Source organism: Pleurodeles waltl, chromosome 4_2, assembly GCF_031143425.1.
Source record: "Pleurodeles waltl isolate 20211129_DDA chromosome 4_2, aPleWal1.hap1.20221129, whole genome shotgun sequence".
NCBI lineage: Eukaryota > Metazoa > Chordata > Amphibia > Caudata > Salamandridae > Pleurodeles > Pleurodeles waltl.
This window is the reverse complement of record NC_090443.1, coordinates 892,168,020-892,183,879: the sequence shown is the minus strand read 5'-3', so window position 1 is coordinate 892,183,879 and position 15,860 is coordinate 892,168,020. Positions and strand designations below refer to the sequence as shown.

The 15,860-nt window shown below is 42.4% G+C and overlaps 1 protein-coding gene across 6 annotated transcripts in view; it reads left to right on the top strand.

Annotated features, from left to right (window-relative positions):
• OSBPL9 (oxysterol binding protein like 9) overlaps window positions 1-15,860 on the top strand; it is an 875,847-nt gene that overhangs the window by 612,984 nt on the left and 247,003 nt on the right. For all 6 annotated transcript variants that reach the window (XM_069232680.1, XM_069232678.1, XM_069232679.1 and 3 more), the window contains one exon: window positions 6,070-6,188. In XM_069232680.1, coding sequence (XP_069088781.1) covers window positions 6,070-6,188 — 119 coding nt within the window. The remainder of the gene's footprint in view (window positions 1-6,069; window positions 6,189-15,860) is intronic.

The following is a 15,860-nucleotide window of genomic DNA, read 5'->3' as shown; positions in this document are numbered from 1 at the left end:
AAGGAAATCCTTTGTTCTGCCTTCCTCGGCTTGATTAGATCAAGCAGCAGGAGTGCAGAAACATGTCTGAAGGGTGGCAGTAGCTTGGGCTGCCCGGAAAACCCTGTAAGACTGGTGGCAGCAATGCTGGGGGTCCTATAAGGTGCCCCCAGAGTGCACAGAATCATACTTCCAATACTTGCAAAAGTATTGGGGTATGATTCCGACATGTTTGATAGCAAACATGCCTAGGTTCAGAGTTACCATTATGTAGCTGGACATAGGTAGTGGCCTATGTCCAGTACACACGTAAAATGGCACCCCCTCACTCACAAAGTCCAGGAAAATGGATCTGGAGTTTGTTGGAGCACCTCTGCTAGTGCAGGTGTGCCCTCAGATGCAGGTACCTGCATCCTGCCCTCTGGGCAAGGCAAGCCAGCAGAACACTTTGCATGGGCTTCCTATGGTTGGCATAATACAGGCTACAGCCCATAGAGATCCCATGGTACCCCAATGCCCTGGGTACCTATGTACCATATACTAGGGACTTAAATAGGGTACAAGGAAGCCAAATGTGGGTTGAAAAATGGTACACGTTACCAAGTTAGAAGGGAGAGAGCAAAATCACTGGAGTCCTAGGTAGCAGGATCCCAGTGAACACAGTCAAACACACTGACAACAAGCAGGAAATGGGGGTTACCATGCCAAAAAAGAGGGTACATTCCTACAGGGTGTGACCACTTTTGGCAAAAAGGAAGCCCAAGTGCAAAGCACCAGTTTGTCAGGATAGATGGAAAGGTAGGGAGGCTTAAATGAAAATGCCTGCAGCACGGCTCACACACCATGGGGGAAAATATAATGGCCACAAGGAAGGCTGATTTCAAAGTGAGAATACTGAGAGGACAATTGTGAAGAGTCTCAAAAGGAGGGCACATGAAAAATTTCAAAACCAAATTCAAATCCCACTGGGGCATAATGAATGAGGATGGAGGAAACATATGAGTAAGACCTTTAAGGAACCTATCAACAATAGTAGACTTAAACAAAGAAGGTTGATCATGCAACCTAAAAACAGCAGAGATCCCTGCTGGGCCAAATAAAGTATAAACAAGAGAACATCTGAAAGGGGGTCAACAGACTTGTCTGTGCACAATTGTAGGAAGTTGGCTCTGTATATACTATCTCACAGTGAGAGATAGTGTGCACAGAGTCCAAGGGTTCCCCTTAGAGGTTGATAGTGGCAAAATTAGATAATACTAATGCTCTATTTTGTGGTAGTGTGGTCGAGCAGTAGGCTTATCAGAGGGTAGTGTTAAGCATTTGTTGTACACACACAAGCAATAAATGAGGAACACACACTCAAAGACTTAACTCCAGGCTAATAGTTTTTATATAGAAAAAATATATTTTCTTAATTTATTTTAGAACCACAAGATGAAAGATTTGAGGTAAGTCCATAAAATGCAAGGTACGTCACACAGGTAAGTATAGAACTTTGATTTAAAACAGTAGTACACACAGTTTAGGTTAAAATGGCAATAAACTATTTTAAAATTGAACACAGTGCAAAAATCAACAGTTCCTGGGGAGGTAAGTTTGGCCTCGTTTCTCAGGTAAGTAAAGCACTTACACAGTCAGTCTCCTGGGCATAGGAAGCCTACCGTTGGGGGTTAAAAGCAACCGCAAAGCCACCGCACCAGCAACACATGGCCGATCAGGTGCAGAGATCAAAGGAGGGCCCAAAACACATAGGCATCTATGGAGAGCAGGGGTGCTCCGGTTTCAGTCTGCTAGCAGGTAAGTACCTACCTGCATCCTCGGGGAGCAGACCAGGGGGGTTTTGTAGAGCACTGTCGGGGGTGGATAGGACCACATCTGCATCCATCAGGAACTCTCCGGTTCCAGGGCTGTAGTGCTGACTTGTTCTTCCTCACTGTCGACCAACTCCTCCAAGTACAGCTGGGTGGGTAGTAGCTCCTACTCCTCCTGGACTCTTCTGTGACTCTTGGACTTGGTCCCCTCTCTCCACAAGTCTTCCTCTCCAGCAATCCACCGCTGGTTTCTTACAGTCTTGTCTGGGTGTCTTCTTTTCTTCTTTTTCCACTTTTAGGGTGGTTTGGGGAAACTCTAGTGATTTACTCGTGCTTTCTTGTTCGCAGGGGTACTGTGTGATTACCTCTGTGGTTTTCTGGTGCTCCCCTTTACACATTCCACTTACCTAGGTGGGGGTTCTGTGTTTGCATTCCACTTATTAACTATATGGTTTGGGCTCCCCCTAGGGTCACTATTGGTCATTGCTATTTGCACTGTTTTCTAACCTTTTCTAAGCCTATTACTGTTTACTAGTGTATATAACTTGTGTCTGTCTTACATCGTATTGGAGGGTTACCTCTCTCGTACTTTGTGGTATTGTGTTCCAAAAATAAAGTACCTTTAGTTTTGTTCAACTGAGTGTTTTCTTTCATGTGTGTAAGTGCTGTGTGACTAAAGTGGTTTTGCATGAGCTTTGCATGTCTCCTAGATAAGCCTTGGCTCCTCATCCACAGCTACCTTTAGAGAGCCTGGCTTCTAGACACTGCCTACACTTCACTAATAGGGGATACCTGGACCTGGTATAAGGTGTAAGTACCTTAGATACCCACCACTCGCCAGGCCAGCTTCCTACACACCCTTTCATGTAGGCCAAACCATCACTTTGCCTACCCTTTACGCACCCCCACATCTTTATAAGGAAGAGGACAGACTCCACCGCCTGTACCCAAAAAGAGTGTTGGCATTCTACAGTGATCGTACAAAAGTGTTCCGGTTGGGGGATCAACACTTTGGCAGTTATATGGGTGTGAAGAAAGGTTGGGCAGTGCAGAAGTGAACCATCTCCCGATGGGTCGTACTCTGCATTAAAATCTGCTGCACACTGGCCAAGAATCAATCACCTGAAGGTTTGTGTGCTCAGTCTACCAGAGCTACAGCTGCGACAAATGCATTAGCACGCCGAGTTCCAGTCCTTGACATCTCTCAAGCGGCAATGGGGACATCTCTGCCCCTGCTTACTAAACACTACTGCCTGGACAGTCAGATCCGTAGGAGCGGGTACTTTGCCCGTTTGGTCCTGCAGGACTTCTTAGTATGATGTTTCTTCACAGACCCACCTCTGAGGATGGTATTGTATGGGTATCTATTGTAGGGTAAGGAATCTGCAACTTGCTGTCTCTATCAGATGGACAAGTTACTTACCTTCGGTAATGCATTATATGGTGGGGACATTATCTTGTTACAGATTTCTTACGGAGTCACCGATCCTCCCTGCTCTGTGAGCTGATTTCTAGGGATAGGGACTTCCCCTTCAAGTCCTTAGTTTGGACGCACCAGTAGTCTGTTTCAAAGTCGTAAAAGGAAACTGATGTCAGCACACCGGGATGGCGCATATATAGAAACCACAACATCATATTGGGCATGGATGACCGATGCGGAGCTGATCGACGTGACCTAACGGCACGCAGGGGTACTGCTCAAGAAAGATCCAGACTGATGCCTGGTGGAAATTCTAAGGTAAGGAATATGCACCTAGATATTTTCTCTACCAGGCCAGGTGTTACTGAAGGTAAGTAACTTGTCCATCAGTACTGCTCTGTTGTTGCTCTGGGAGAAAGTAGGCTGAAGGGCGCAGGCCGTGGAATCGTGTGAGCTGTTTAAAGGAGCATGTGTTCTTATAGTAAAGTGTAATTGTATCTGCTCTTCAAAACATATTGGGAAAGTCACTTTCAGACTGAGAGTGGTTCTTCCATAACGCACGTCGACATTGGTATATTCTCTTAGCACTTTAAAGTGACCGCTATCGCTTTCTGAGTTTAGCTTAGTCTGTAATCTGTTTATTGAGGTCAGTTGTTGCACGTTGCTCAAAAGGAGAAACCTGTTAAATTCACGAGCAATGTGAATGCTGTTGCTGGCTGTGCACAATGTGCATGTTCGAAAGCAACTCTACCATCTGAATGGCCTCTGGCACTGTGTTGTAAGAAAACATGAGTAACCTTACATAAGTAGATCTCTAAAATTCACGTGGAATCTGGTCTCCGTTTTGCGGCTTGGCATAAAATTCCATTAAGAACTGAATGGCAGAAGGAGGAACCTATGCTTGAGTTCTACACTGCATCAGTCACTGTCAAAATGTAAATGCCTTTTATCTTGGTACACCGAAATATGTGAAAAACAAGCTTCAGATGGTGAAGAATACCGCTGCCCACCTCCTCTTTGACATACCTAAGTATGAATCTGCCAAATCAGCCATCTCTCTGCACTGGCTCCCAGTGGAACAACGGATAAAGTTTAAAACCTTGTGTTGTATCCTCAGGGCATTACACAACAAAGGTCCCCCTTTCCTAAGGGCCCTTCCTTCGTTCCATAAGTCCATCAGACTTTTCAGGTCCTCATCAGCCGCCTTAGCCTCAATCCCCATAATAAAAAAATCCAAATGAGGCGGAAGCTCTATGGCCTATCACAGAGCCAAATTGTGGAATTCTCCTCCTCTTGGTCTTTGACAAACCAGTTACAAACGTACTTTCTGTCGTTCACTCAAAACTTGGTTATTTTAATGCTTTTTCCTCAGCCTTTGTCTTTGTCTTAAAGGTTTGTGTATAGTAATAGGAGGCCTTTGGGTAGGCATGTGCTCTATAATTTCCTATAACATAACATAACATTTCAATGTGCAGAAACCTATGGTTTTCATTAGAGGTACTGAATCCTTTAGCCAGAACACATGTTTTCCTTCGTATTAGGAGTGCCGCAGGAAATCTGTTCAATTGTCTTTAGGTGGCCAGAAGTAACTTCATGCTTTTTTTGGCTTGCAAACTGGTATTGACATCCTAAGTGGCAAGTAGTAGATACCACGCATGACCCAGCTTAGCAGAAGGATCCATGTTGTTGTTAGTATTGAAACTATTTTTTTAGTTTCAAGTGAAAGCAGCTGCGAGAATGAAAGCATGCAGATTGTGATGTGGGCGTCTGGGAGTGAGGGGACTCTGTTTGTGAATGAATACTACTGCTGGTATATCAAGAAAACAGCCCCAGAGCCGTACACAACTGCATTAGCATTGCCAGTGCTTATAGCTTTTAGATTGCCAAGACCTTTTGACTTTTTCAGTGTGTGTTTAGGTATTCTGTATAGCACTGGGAATGCTGTACAGCATGACTAAAAACCATTAGCAGAGCAAACAGGTCCCAATTGCGAAACCTGTTGGCTTTGCCAATGTTTGTTCATATAACTTTGCGTTCATGTGGAGGATCATGCTGAGCTGTTTGTTTTATTTACCCAAATTGTTGCATGCAGCTCCCTCTCCTTCGGACAACTCGTGTAGTCTTTAATATCTTCACTTGGTAGGTCGAGGGGTTGGGACACCCTTGCTGTCTGCTTACCAGCTGTCTTGTGATATCATCCCAATACTGAAAGATGAACTAAGAACAGCATCAACATGATGATGCCTGTGGGGTGAAGTCTCAAAGGGTGGAACCAGCAGCAACCATGTTTCTTTTCCAGCAGATGTTCTTACGGGGCAAGGGTTATTGTCTATTCCCTCAATTTTCACATGTACGCTCCGTCCAATTTTGAGCTGTTCTGGTCCCCTGTTTACTAATGGAGCCAAACTCATATCATAGTAACCACCGTTGCTTGGAAACAGAGTCTCATGGCAATAATTAGATTTGGGGGCATTCTGAGCAGACTTAAAGTCCACCATAATACGAACATTTAAATATGTTGTTCAGGTATGTTAGAAGAGCAAAGTTTCATTGTTCATGTAATTTTGCAGATTGTGAGCCTGTAGGCCTTATAGTCCTGTTCTGTTTTCAGCTACGTTTAAAAGTAGAGAAGTTTCTCAAAATGCTTAAAACTGCATGAACGATTATTTGAGGTTACTTTTGTGAGATTTGGAAGCATGAACAAACGTTACATCTTTTTAATGCTTTAAGGACGAGAACATTGAACAAGGATTCCTTTTTGCTAACTAAGGACTTTTCAAAATCGATGACTTGTTTACATGCAGAGGGATTTCCTTTGTGAAAGTGTTGATATGTATTAATAGGACGCATTTTCTGCAGATCTTTTTGACCCACATGATGACAAGGAGGACGATGGTGAAGGTGAATCAGTAGAAGAACACAAAAGTGTAATTATGCATCTTCTCTCTCAAGTAAGACTTGGCATGGACCTCACAAAAGTAAGTATTCCGTTCTTTTCATGATATATGTTCTTGAAAAATTAAACCCTTGCAGAAGGCACGGCCACCTTTTTCAAACTGATTAACCAAGACTATGCTTTTATTTTGTTTTATTTTGTTCCCGTCATAACTTTCTTAAAGCATCATCATGTGTAGTTTTATTTCATAAGAGAGAGCCATAAGACATGCATTTTCCATTTGGGTCAATCACAGATATTTGTTGCCCCAAATTATGTCTGTTATGCTCTATCATGCCATCTATCTATCTATCTTAATCTATCTGTCTGTCTGTCTGTCTATCCCTGTCCTACTCAAATCTGCTTCAGAACATAGAAGAGGGAGCATGAAGAGTTGGTGTGCACATGTCTGTCTTGTTCTGAGCTGACATTTGTCTCTGAGGGCTATTAAAGAGGAGTGTGATGGCTCCTGTTAAGTGGGGAGACTAGTTTTAGGCTTGAGATGGGGGCAGAGGAATGAGTAACAGGGGTAGGTTGAGCATATTTAGGGGGCTATATATGTTTGCATCATCCTTTTAGGCTAACTGAGATCCTTATGCGTCAGGGTTGCAAGGTGTGGCTTGTAGGGCAATTGATCTTAGTTGGAAGGAGCTCAATATATATTAAATTATTTTTTCATATTTATACCTAAATATAATCTTATAAAGTAAATTGTTTCTATTTTTAATAATTCTTATATTACAATTTGTAGAGTAATTACATTACATTTAAAAAAAAAAATAAAATTCTATTGTAATAGTGTTTATTTAGCGCTTACTACCCCTGACAAATCGCCGAAGCACTTTTCAGCGAGTAGCACGCTACTCTGGAACCCTAGAGGAATTAGTAGAGGGAAATATGAGTACAGTACAAGTGTTATTAGGAGTTAATTTGTGTAGAGGATATGTGAGTTTGTTAGTTGGATTGACTAGAGGAATGGAGGGATAGAGGAGGAAAGAATCTAGATGTGTTAATTGGGAGTTCACAGCATAAAGGCTTGGGATGAGTAAAGGAGAGATGGAGGAAAGAAGAGTCTGTAGAAAGGGGTTAGGGAGATCATAGTAACAGGAGGGTTTTTGGATGAGATAAATGAGGGAGAATGAAAAACTACCTAGCTATTGTAACAGAAAGTTTCAATTCTATTATGGACACGGAGGCGAGAATTATGCCAGACTTCCTTCAGTTTATTTAAGTAGCAGCCAAGAAATATACCCAACAAGACTACTGATGCCAAGAACACTAGGGGTCAGGAAGTAAAAACGAAAGTAGCCAAAAACGAGGAACAGCACCGCAACAACCAATCAGCACACGTCCCAGTCTTAGTCCGTCTTCAGTGTTAGCAAATCCTTTCTTAGCGCAAGATAGGATGAGAAGGAGATTCAAATGTCTTTTTTAACTGTGTCTGATACTAAGAGAAGAGCAGAATGACGCATGTTAGAAGTGAGTGAGTAGAAAAGACCAATATCCTGAAAGGAAACATGAGATTGTAGATAATGAAAAAGGTACAAGATATTCAAAACATAATATAAACTGAAAAATAAAAATAGTATGATGTTGCTTACTAGCAACAGGGAAGGGAATGTGTGAAAAAATAAAAAATCGGGTCAATTAATCCTCGCCTCTGTGACCTTAATAGAATTGAAACTTTCCGTTACGATAGATAGGACATTTTTCATTCTATGTCAGGACCAGATGCAAGGATTATGCTAGTTCAAAGCTTGTCCACTACGAGGTAAGCCATGTCAAGAACTGGTTTAAAATAAAACCTTTTAAAAGTAGAGTCCGAAGACAAATCTGCATAATTCATGATATCCTCCAGGAGAGCACCTAAATTGAACGCTTTGGAGGCAATGGCTCCTCGAGTGGAATGTGCTCCACACCCAGAGAGATCAATGCCGGCTTCCTGCATAACCCATTGAACCCAATGTGCAATGGTAGGAGAAGAGACAGCTTTATGAGGTTTCCTAAGGGCAATGAGAAGCTGACGTTCACCGGGAGGGCGAAGTTCGGAAAACATGTCTTCATATGCTTTGAAACATTGAACAACACAAAGCTTAGGTGAATCTGGGAAAGCAGGATTGGAAATCACTGTTGTATTAGATTTAGTTCTTCTACTTACCGTGAAAGTAACACCCAACAGAGAAAACTTTCTAGCAGATATATCCAAATCACAGACATTGGAAACCCGCCTACAGGAAATTAAACAGAGGCGCATCGCCAGCTTTGCTGAGAGCTCTTTCCTGAACAAGTAACGGTTATGGCTCCATGACAAAAATAGGTTCAAAACATTATTGACATCCCAAAGAGAAGATTAATGATGTTCAGGAAGAAGAGAAAGCATAATGCCCCGAAGGAGGCGACACACCAGAGGGTGATCTCCCGATGGAGACCCATTCTAAGGAGAATGTCCAGCTGAGATGGCGGATCTGAAAGTATTAATAAAGCGATAGGCTAAGCCCTCTGAAGCCAGACTGGCTGGAAAATGAATTATATATACTACATCAGCATCAACAGGATCGAGTTTCCGTTGCAAACACCAGCAAGACCAAGCCGATTTGTATTGTTTGGAAGTGCTGGGAGCCTAGGCCTTGAACAAAAGGTCCTGAGCTTGTCCCGAAAGGCCTGGGATTGACCATCGTCCCCTGAAAGACGCCACACCATTAGAGAGAGAGAGACCCCTCAGAACTAATTTGTGAGGATCGAGGGAAACAGGGGGAGTTGGATTGGAAAATCCCAGGAAAGTTCCAGAAGAACTGGAAACCAAACTTGAGACCTCCGTATAGGGGTGATCAGGACTAGGTTGGCCTGCTGGCGACGAATTTGAGCGGAAGCGCGAGTGATCATCGCGAAAGGAGGAAAGGCATAACCGTTCTCCTGAGTCCAATTCTGGAGAAAAGCATCTGTGGTGCCCGCTAACGGGTCCGGCCGCCAGCTGTAAAATTTGGGAAGTTGGTGGTCTAATCGGGAAGCAAAAAGATGTACTGAAATTAGACCCCAACGGTCGTTGAGGTTGGAAAAAACATTAGAATGGGGTTTCCAGAGACTGGAGTCTAGTAAATGTCTGGATTGGAAATCCGCCGTCTGATTGAAGCGGTCCGGGAGATACTCCGCTGTGACAGAGACATGACGATCTATCCAATATTGCCAGAAACTGGTTGCAAGGTCTGACAATGTCTTTGAACGGGTCCTGCCCAGATGATTGATATAACGGATGGCGGAAATATTGTCCATCATGAGGAGGATACAAGGCTGTATAGAGTGCTTGGTCCAGCACTTGACTGCAAACAAGCCAGCTAAGAGTTCCAGACAATTGATGTGTAAATTCTGTTCTTCAGTGGACCAGAATCCGCCAGTGGAAAAATCTCCACAACGAGTGCCCCAGCCTGATCTGCTGGCATCTGACTCTGATGAGATCTGGTGCTGACCCGAAAATTGCTCTGCCATTCCATGCCTCCATATGGGAGAGCTACCAATTAATTTCCTCCCAAGCTTCCTCCGAAAGAGAAATCATGTGAGCGTAAGAATAACCCTTGCGAAGATGTGACGCTTTGAGACGCTGGAGGGCGCGATAATGGAGGGGGCCAAGAAAAATCACCTAAATGGAAGAAGAAAGAAAGCATATCAAACGGTCAATTTGACGAAGAGAAATCCGATGTCTGGCCAAGGATCGTTGAAGCTTGTGGTGAATTTTTGTAATCTTCCGAGATGGAAGGCTCAATGTGGCTGGGACCGAGTCTATCACAAACTCTAGAAACACGGCTTTTTGAGAAGGGACTGGAAGAGATTTGGATTTGTTTACAACGAAACCTAAATGTTGCAAAAGATTAATAGTGATTTGCAAATGAAGAGTCAACGTCCGAGGACATTGGGCCAAGAAAAGAATGTCGTCTAAGTAGACGATTAGATGAATACCCTGAGCTCTTAGATGTTCCACCACTGGTTTGAGAACCTTAGTGAAACACCAAGGGGCTGAGAAAAGACCGAACGGAAGTGTGGTGAATTCGGAAGTTTGTTGACGGCAAACGAACTGCAGAAAACACCTGTGAGGAGGAACAACTGGAATGGTAAGGTAGGCGTGTTTTAAATCTAAACGAGCTAACCAATCTAGAGGGCGTAGAACGTCATGAAGGAGGTGAAGTCCTTCCATTTTGAAATGACGATATACAAGCCAATCGTTGAAGTCGCGAAGGTTTATGACAGGCCGTTGCCCGCCGTTTGCTTTGTCGACTAAGAAAATGTTGCTTATGAAGCCACGAGGATGAGGACACGTTGGATAGAAAGCTTCCTTTTCCAACAGAGCTTGGACTTCTGCGTCCACTAAAATGAGATCTTGAGTAGAAAATGGAATGGGTCGCGGCAGAGCAATCTGAATGGGACTTCCATGGAACTCTGTGAAAAGCTCTGACTGTTTGCAAAACCCATGCATCTGCTGTGATTGATTCCCAAGCCTGGATACAATTCGCCAGACGGCCCCCTACTTTTAATAGAGAAGAAGGAGAACTCTTACCTGAATAAGCGGGAGTGGAGACACCTCTGTTCCCTCTCTTCCTGAAACGCCGTCCTCTGGTTGGGTAGAAATTAGCAAATCGGGTTCGATCCCGAGGTTGTCCTGACCTGGGCCCTTGTCCTCTGAATGAGTTTTGAGAGTATGTGCTGCTGGACGAACAGCCCCTGCCTCAACTGGCCCCGTGAAAAACACAAGAGGGAAAACCTTTTTTAATTGAAGACTGAGCCTTGTCTATGGATGTGAAGGTGTTCACGAATTTCCCAAGTTCTTTGATGAATGGCTCTTCAGAAACACCACCCTGAGCCAAAGGTCTGGCTTCAGAATCGGCCAGGTGTCCTAACTTTGGGTCCACCTTAATTAAAAGAGAGCGGCGACACTCAGTAGAAATAGCACAATTTGCGTTTCCCAGGAAAAAAACAGCACGTTGTGCCCAACCAGAGAGGACTCCTGGGGAAATCACAGAGCCACAAACTTTTGCGTCCTCCGCCATATCCAAGATCTTCATTAAAGGCCCAAGGATATCCAAAAGCTTGTCCTGACATGCCCGCCAGGACCGTTCAATACCTTTTTTAGGGTCCTTGATAAATTTCTGCAAAAATGGTTGACATTCTGGGGTCTAGGTCAGGAGTCTGTGCAACATTGTTACACAGGGAAGGACGAGGACACTCCACTCTAAGGCAATTGCATGACTTTTTTTTTCAACGGCTTACAAATGCGCCCCGTAACATATGTGGCAACCTTGTCAGACGGGGCCCAATCGGAAGACCGAGGATGGAGAATATCATTGGGATCAAGCATGTCTGAAGGCTCAGGGATAGGAAAAGGAGAAACCTGAGAAGAAGGAAACCAAGGTCTGGAAGGGCCGGGTTCTTCTTCAGGATCAACATACTCATCAGAATACTGATCATGAGGAATTGATGAGGAAGACTCCATAATCGGGTTATTGTCATCAGAAATGAAAATTTGATTTGATCAAACAAATCTTCATTGACTCCTGTTGTGCGACAAAGCTTTGCAGAAGTAGGGCCCTCACGAATGTTTTGCAAAACAGGGGCTGAAGGGGGAGGTAAGGATGTAGAAATCTTAGCACACTCTCTTGAAAATTGTAGAGACAAATGTTCCTCTAAAGGAGCAATAGCCTCAGAAACTGCGCGGTAAATAGAAGCATCAACCGCATCAAAACATTTCTCCTCCTCATTTAATTCCATTTTATTAATGGATAAATTCATGAAAATGCAATAAAACTAAAAAGGAGGCTTTCAAACAAGACTGGGTGTGAGTCAAAATGAAATATACAACAAAGCTGTAAGTTTCTTTTTTTCTTTTCTTTTTTTAAGCAAGTGGGACAAAACACCCCTGATGCCAGAAATGTAACTGGGGATAAAATTTCCTGAGCGGAATGTCCCAAAAATTAACAGTTTTAAATACAGACCCCCCCAAAAAAAGAAGGGTGTGAAAGGAATGAAATACAGACCTTGAAAATAAAGGTGTCAGGGTTTTAAATAAGTAGGAATATTACAGACCCCAGAAAAGGGCATAGCTGCAGGCAAGAACACACACTAAAACTTATGCGCTACAACTCACAACTGAGGAGAACGTTCGAAACTGAGCACTCGAGCGCGACAGCTGTCAAAATGCCCCCAGTGGAGCTGCCACGCAAAAGTGAGTCACACCAAACAATTACAGTCGCGAAGGAGCGAGGAAGTACACTCCCGCATTTGAAGAGAGAAATTCTATTTTTGAAATTAAAGCGGTATAAAAGAAAAACATGTCAGTACACAAATAACTGTTTGTATAGCCAAAGAATGCGGGAGAGAGATAAAACAGTATTTATCTCGGCCGCGAGCAGCAAAGAAAGAGGATTTGCCAACACTGAAGACGGACTAAGATTGGGACTCAAGTGAGCCGATTGGTTGTTGTTCCTCGTTATTGGTTACTTTTGTTTTTACTTCCTGATCCCTAGTATTCTAGAGATCAGTAATCTTGTTGTGTATATTTCTTGGCTGCTATTTAAATAAAGTGAAGAAGTTTGGCATGATCCTCACCTCCGGTCCTGACATAGAATTTAGTAGGGTTGTGTGGGAGATCATAGTAGTAAACTGAGGCTTGGGGTGAGCTAGATGTGGTAGAGGAGGGAAGAGCTTAGGCAGGGTTATTTTGGAGATAAAAGTAATAGCAAGGATGAGTCAGAGTGGCGATGGAGGATAGATTGATAGAGACATAGGGTGATGGGGAGACAGAGTAAAGCCTACAAGAGAGTACATTTTATATTATTTTTATTCATTTATAATTTTATATATATACATTTATCATTTTTTTATTTTAATTTTTCTTTTTCTTTTTTTGCTTTATAATTTGAATTATATTTATGAATTTTATTTTATTCTGATTAAATTTCTATCTGGTACAGTTGGACTAGAACAATAAATAGATATATAAATACATAGTAAGGGAATACAGGGAGTGCAGAATTATTAGGCAAGTTGTATTTTTGAGGATTAATTTTATTATTGAACAACAACCATGTTCTCAATGAACCCAAAAAACTCATTAATATCAAAGCTGAATATTTTTGGAAGTAGTTTTTAGTTTGTTTTTAGTTTTAGCTATGTTAGGGGGATATCTGTGTGTGCAGGTGACTATTACTGTGCATAATTATTAGGCAACTTAACAACAAAAAAATATATACCCATTTCAATTATTTATTATTACCAGTGAAACCAATATAACATCTCAACATTCACAAATATACATTTCTGACATTCAAAAACAAAACAAAAACAAATCAGTGACCAATATAGCCACCTTTCTTTGCAAGGACACTCAAAAGCCTGCCATCCATGGATTCTGTCAGTGTTTTGATCTGTTCACCATCAACATTGCGTGCAGCAGCAACCACAGCCTCCCAGACACTGTTCAGAGAGGTGTACTGTTTTCCCTCCTTGTAAATCTCACATTTGATGATGGACCACAGGTTCTCAATGGGGTTCAGATCAGGTGAACAAGGAGGCCATGTCATTAGATTTCCTTCTTTTATACCCTTTCTTGCCAGCCACGCTGTGGAGTACTTGGACGCGTGTGATGGAGCATTGTCCTGCATGAGAATCATGTTTTTCTTGAAGGATGCAGACTTCTTCCTGTACCACTGCTTGAAGAAGGTGTCTTCCAGGAACTGGCAGTAGGACTGGGAGTTGAGCTTGACTCCATCCTCAACCCGAAAAGGCCCCACAAGCTCATCTTTGATGATACCAGCCCAAACCAGTACTCCACCTCCACCTTGCTGGCGTCTGAGTCGGACTGGAGCTCTCTGCCCTTTACCAATCCAGCCACGGGCCCATCCATCTGGCCCATCAAGACTCACTCTCATTTCATCAGTCCATAAAACCTTAGAAAAATCAGTCTTGAGATATTTCTTGGCCCAGTCTTGACGTTTCAGCTTGTGTGTCTTGTTCAGTGGTGGTCGTCTTTCAGCCTTTCTTACCTTGGCCATGTCTCTGAGTATTGCACACCTTGTGCTTTTGGGCACTCCAGTGATGTTGCAGCTCTGAAATATGGCCAAACTGGTGGCAAGTGGCATCGTGGCAGCTGCACGCTTGACTTTTCTCAGTTCATGGGCAGTTATTTTGCGCCTTGGTTTTTCCACACGCTTCTTGCGACCCTGTTGACTATTTTGAATGAAACGCTTGATTGTTCGATGATCACGCTTCAGAAGCTTTGCAATTTTAAGAGTGCTGCATCCCTCTGCAAGATATCTCACTATTTTTGACTTTTCTGAGCCTGTCAAGTCCTTCTTTTGACCCATTTTGCCAAAGGAAAGGAAGTTGCCTAATAATTATGCACACCTGATATAGGGTGTTGATGTCATTAGACCACACCCCTTCTCATTACAGAGATGCACATCATCTAATATGCTTAATTGGTAGTAGGCTTTCGAGCCTATACAGCTTGGAGTAAGACAACATGCATAAAGAGGATGATGTGGTCAAAATACTCATTTGCCTAATAATTCTGCACTCCCTGTATATGTTCAAGGAATATATTAATGGGTATAATAATATGAGAAAACAAGTAGTGTTGTATAAACATAGACTTTCAAGATTTGTAATATTTGAAGTTAATTAATAAGTTTACTTTTCTAACATTTATTTATCTTTCCTCAATTTTTGAATAGCGAAATGCTTATGGTAATAAAACATGTGATCAGTGTGATATAATAACGAGAGCAGAAATTCATAAGTATCTAATATAACAACTTATCTAGGAGCTATGCAATGACCTATGAACCAAGGCGGCTCCAATTCAAAGGCACCGCGCTCTCAATACCGGTGCTACCGCTGTGGGCGAGCCGATCCCATTTTTGATATACAAATATATATATTTATATATAAATATAACTATGAGTAAATATACATTTGTTAAACAGGTTTAAAGATATCCGTATAATTCAATGTTATGACATAGTAGTGACACATATTTCCTAAAGAACTCTACATATCTAGAATATACACATAATCAGATTAAAGATATTTATCAACACAGGCATATGCAGTCCATTGCTGTTTGAATATGGTGGTTATGAAGGAAGGAGCCAACTTGTGAGAAGTCATCTGAAGACAAGATAGTTATCTGTGGATCTTATATTTGGGGTTAATGAATTCCATAATTTGGCTGCTTGAACGGAGAAGGATGTACCACTTATTGTCTTTTCTTGTATAGTGGCGTTCTAAGGTGGGTTGCCAATTTTGAGCAGAGGTTTCTTTGTTGAATGTATTTTTTTATTTTGTTTCTGATAAAGAAGCAGTCCTGTTCCATGTATAGCTTTGTGGGTGATGCAAAGCAGCTTGAAGGTGGATATTCTGACAACGGGTAACCAGTGTAGTGCTCTCAAGGCAGGGTAGATGTGGGCTTGAGGCTTTACATGTAATAGTAGCTTGGCAGCGGAGTTCTGAATATGTTATAGTTTTTTCATAATAGAGATGATCCATGGTAAAGGCCAGTGGCATAATCCAGTTTGGATAGTACAAGAGAGATAATAGCTTGCACCTTGTGTGGAAATCCAAGGTGGGGGAAGATGCGTCGTTGAGTCTTCAAGATGAAGCTTGTTTGTGCTAATTTGTCCATTTGGACATTTATTGTTATCTTGGAGTCCATGGTAATTCCAAGTTTTTT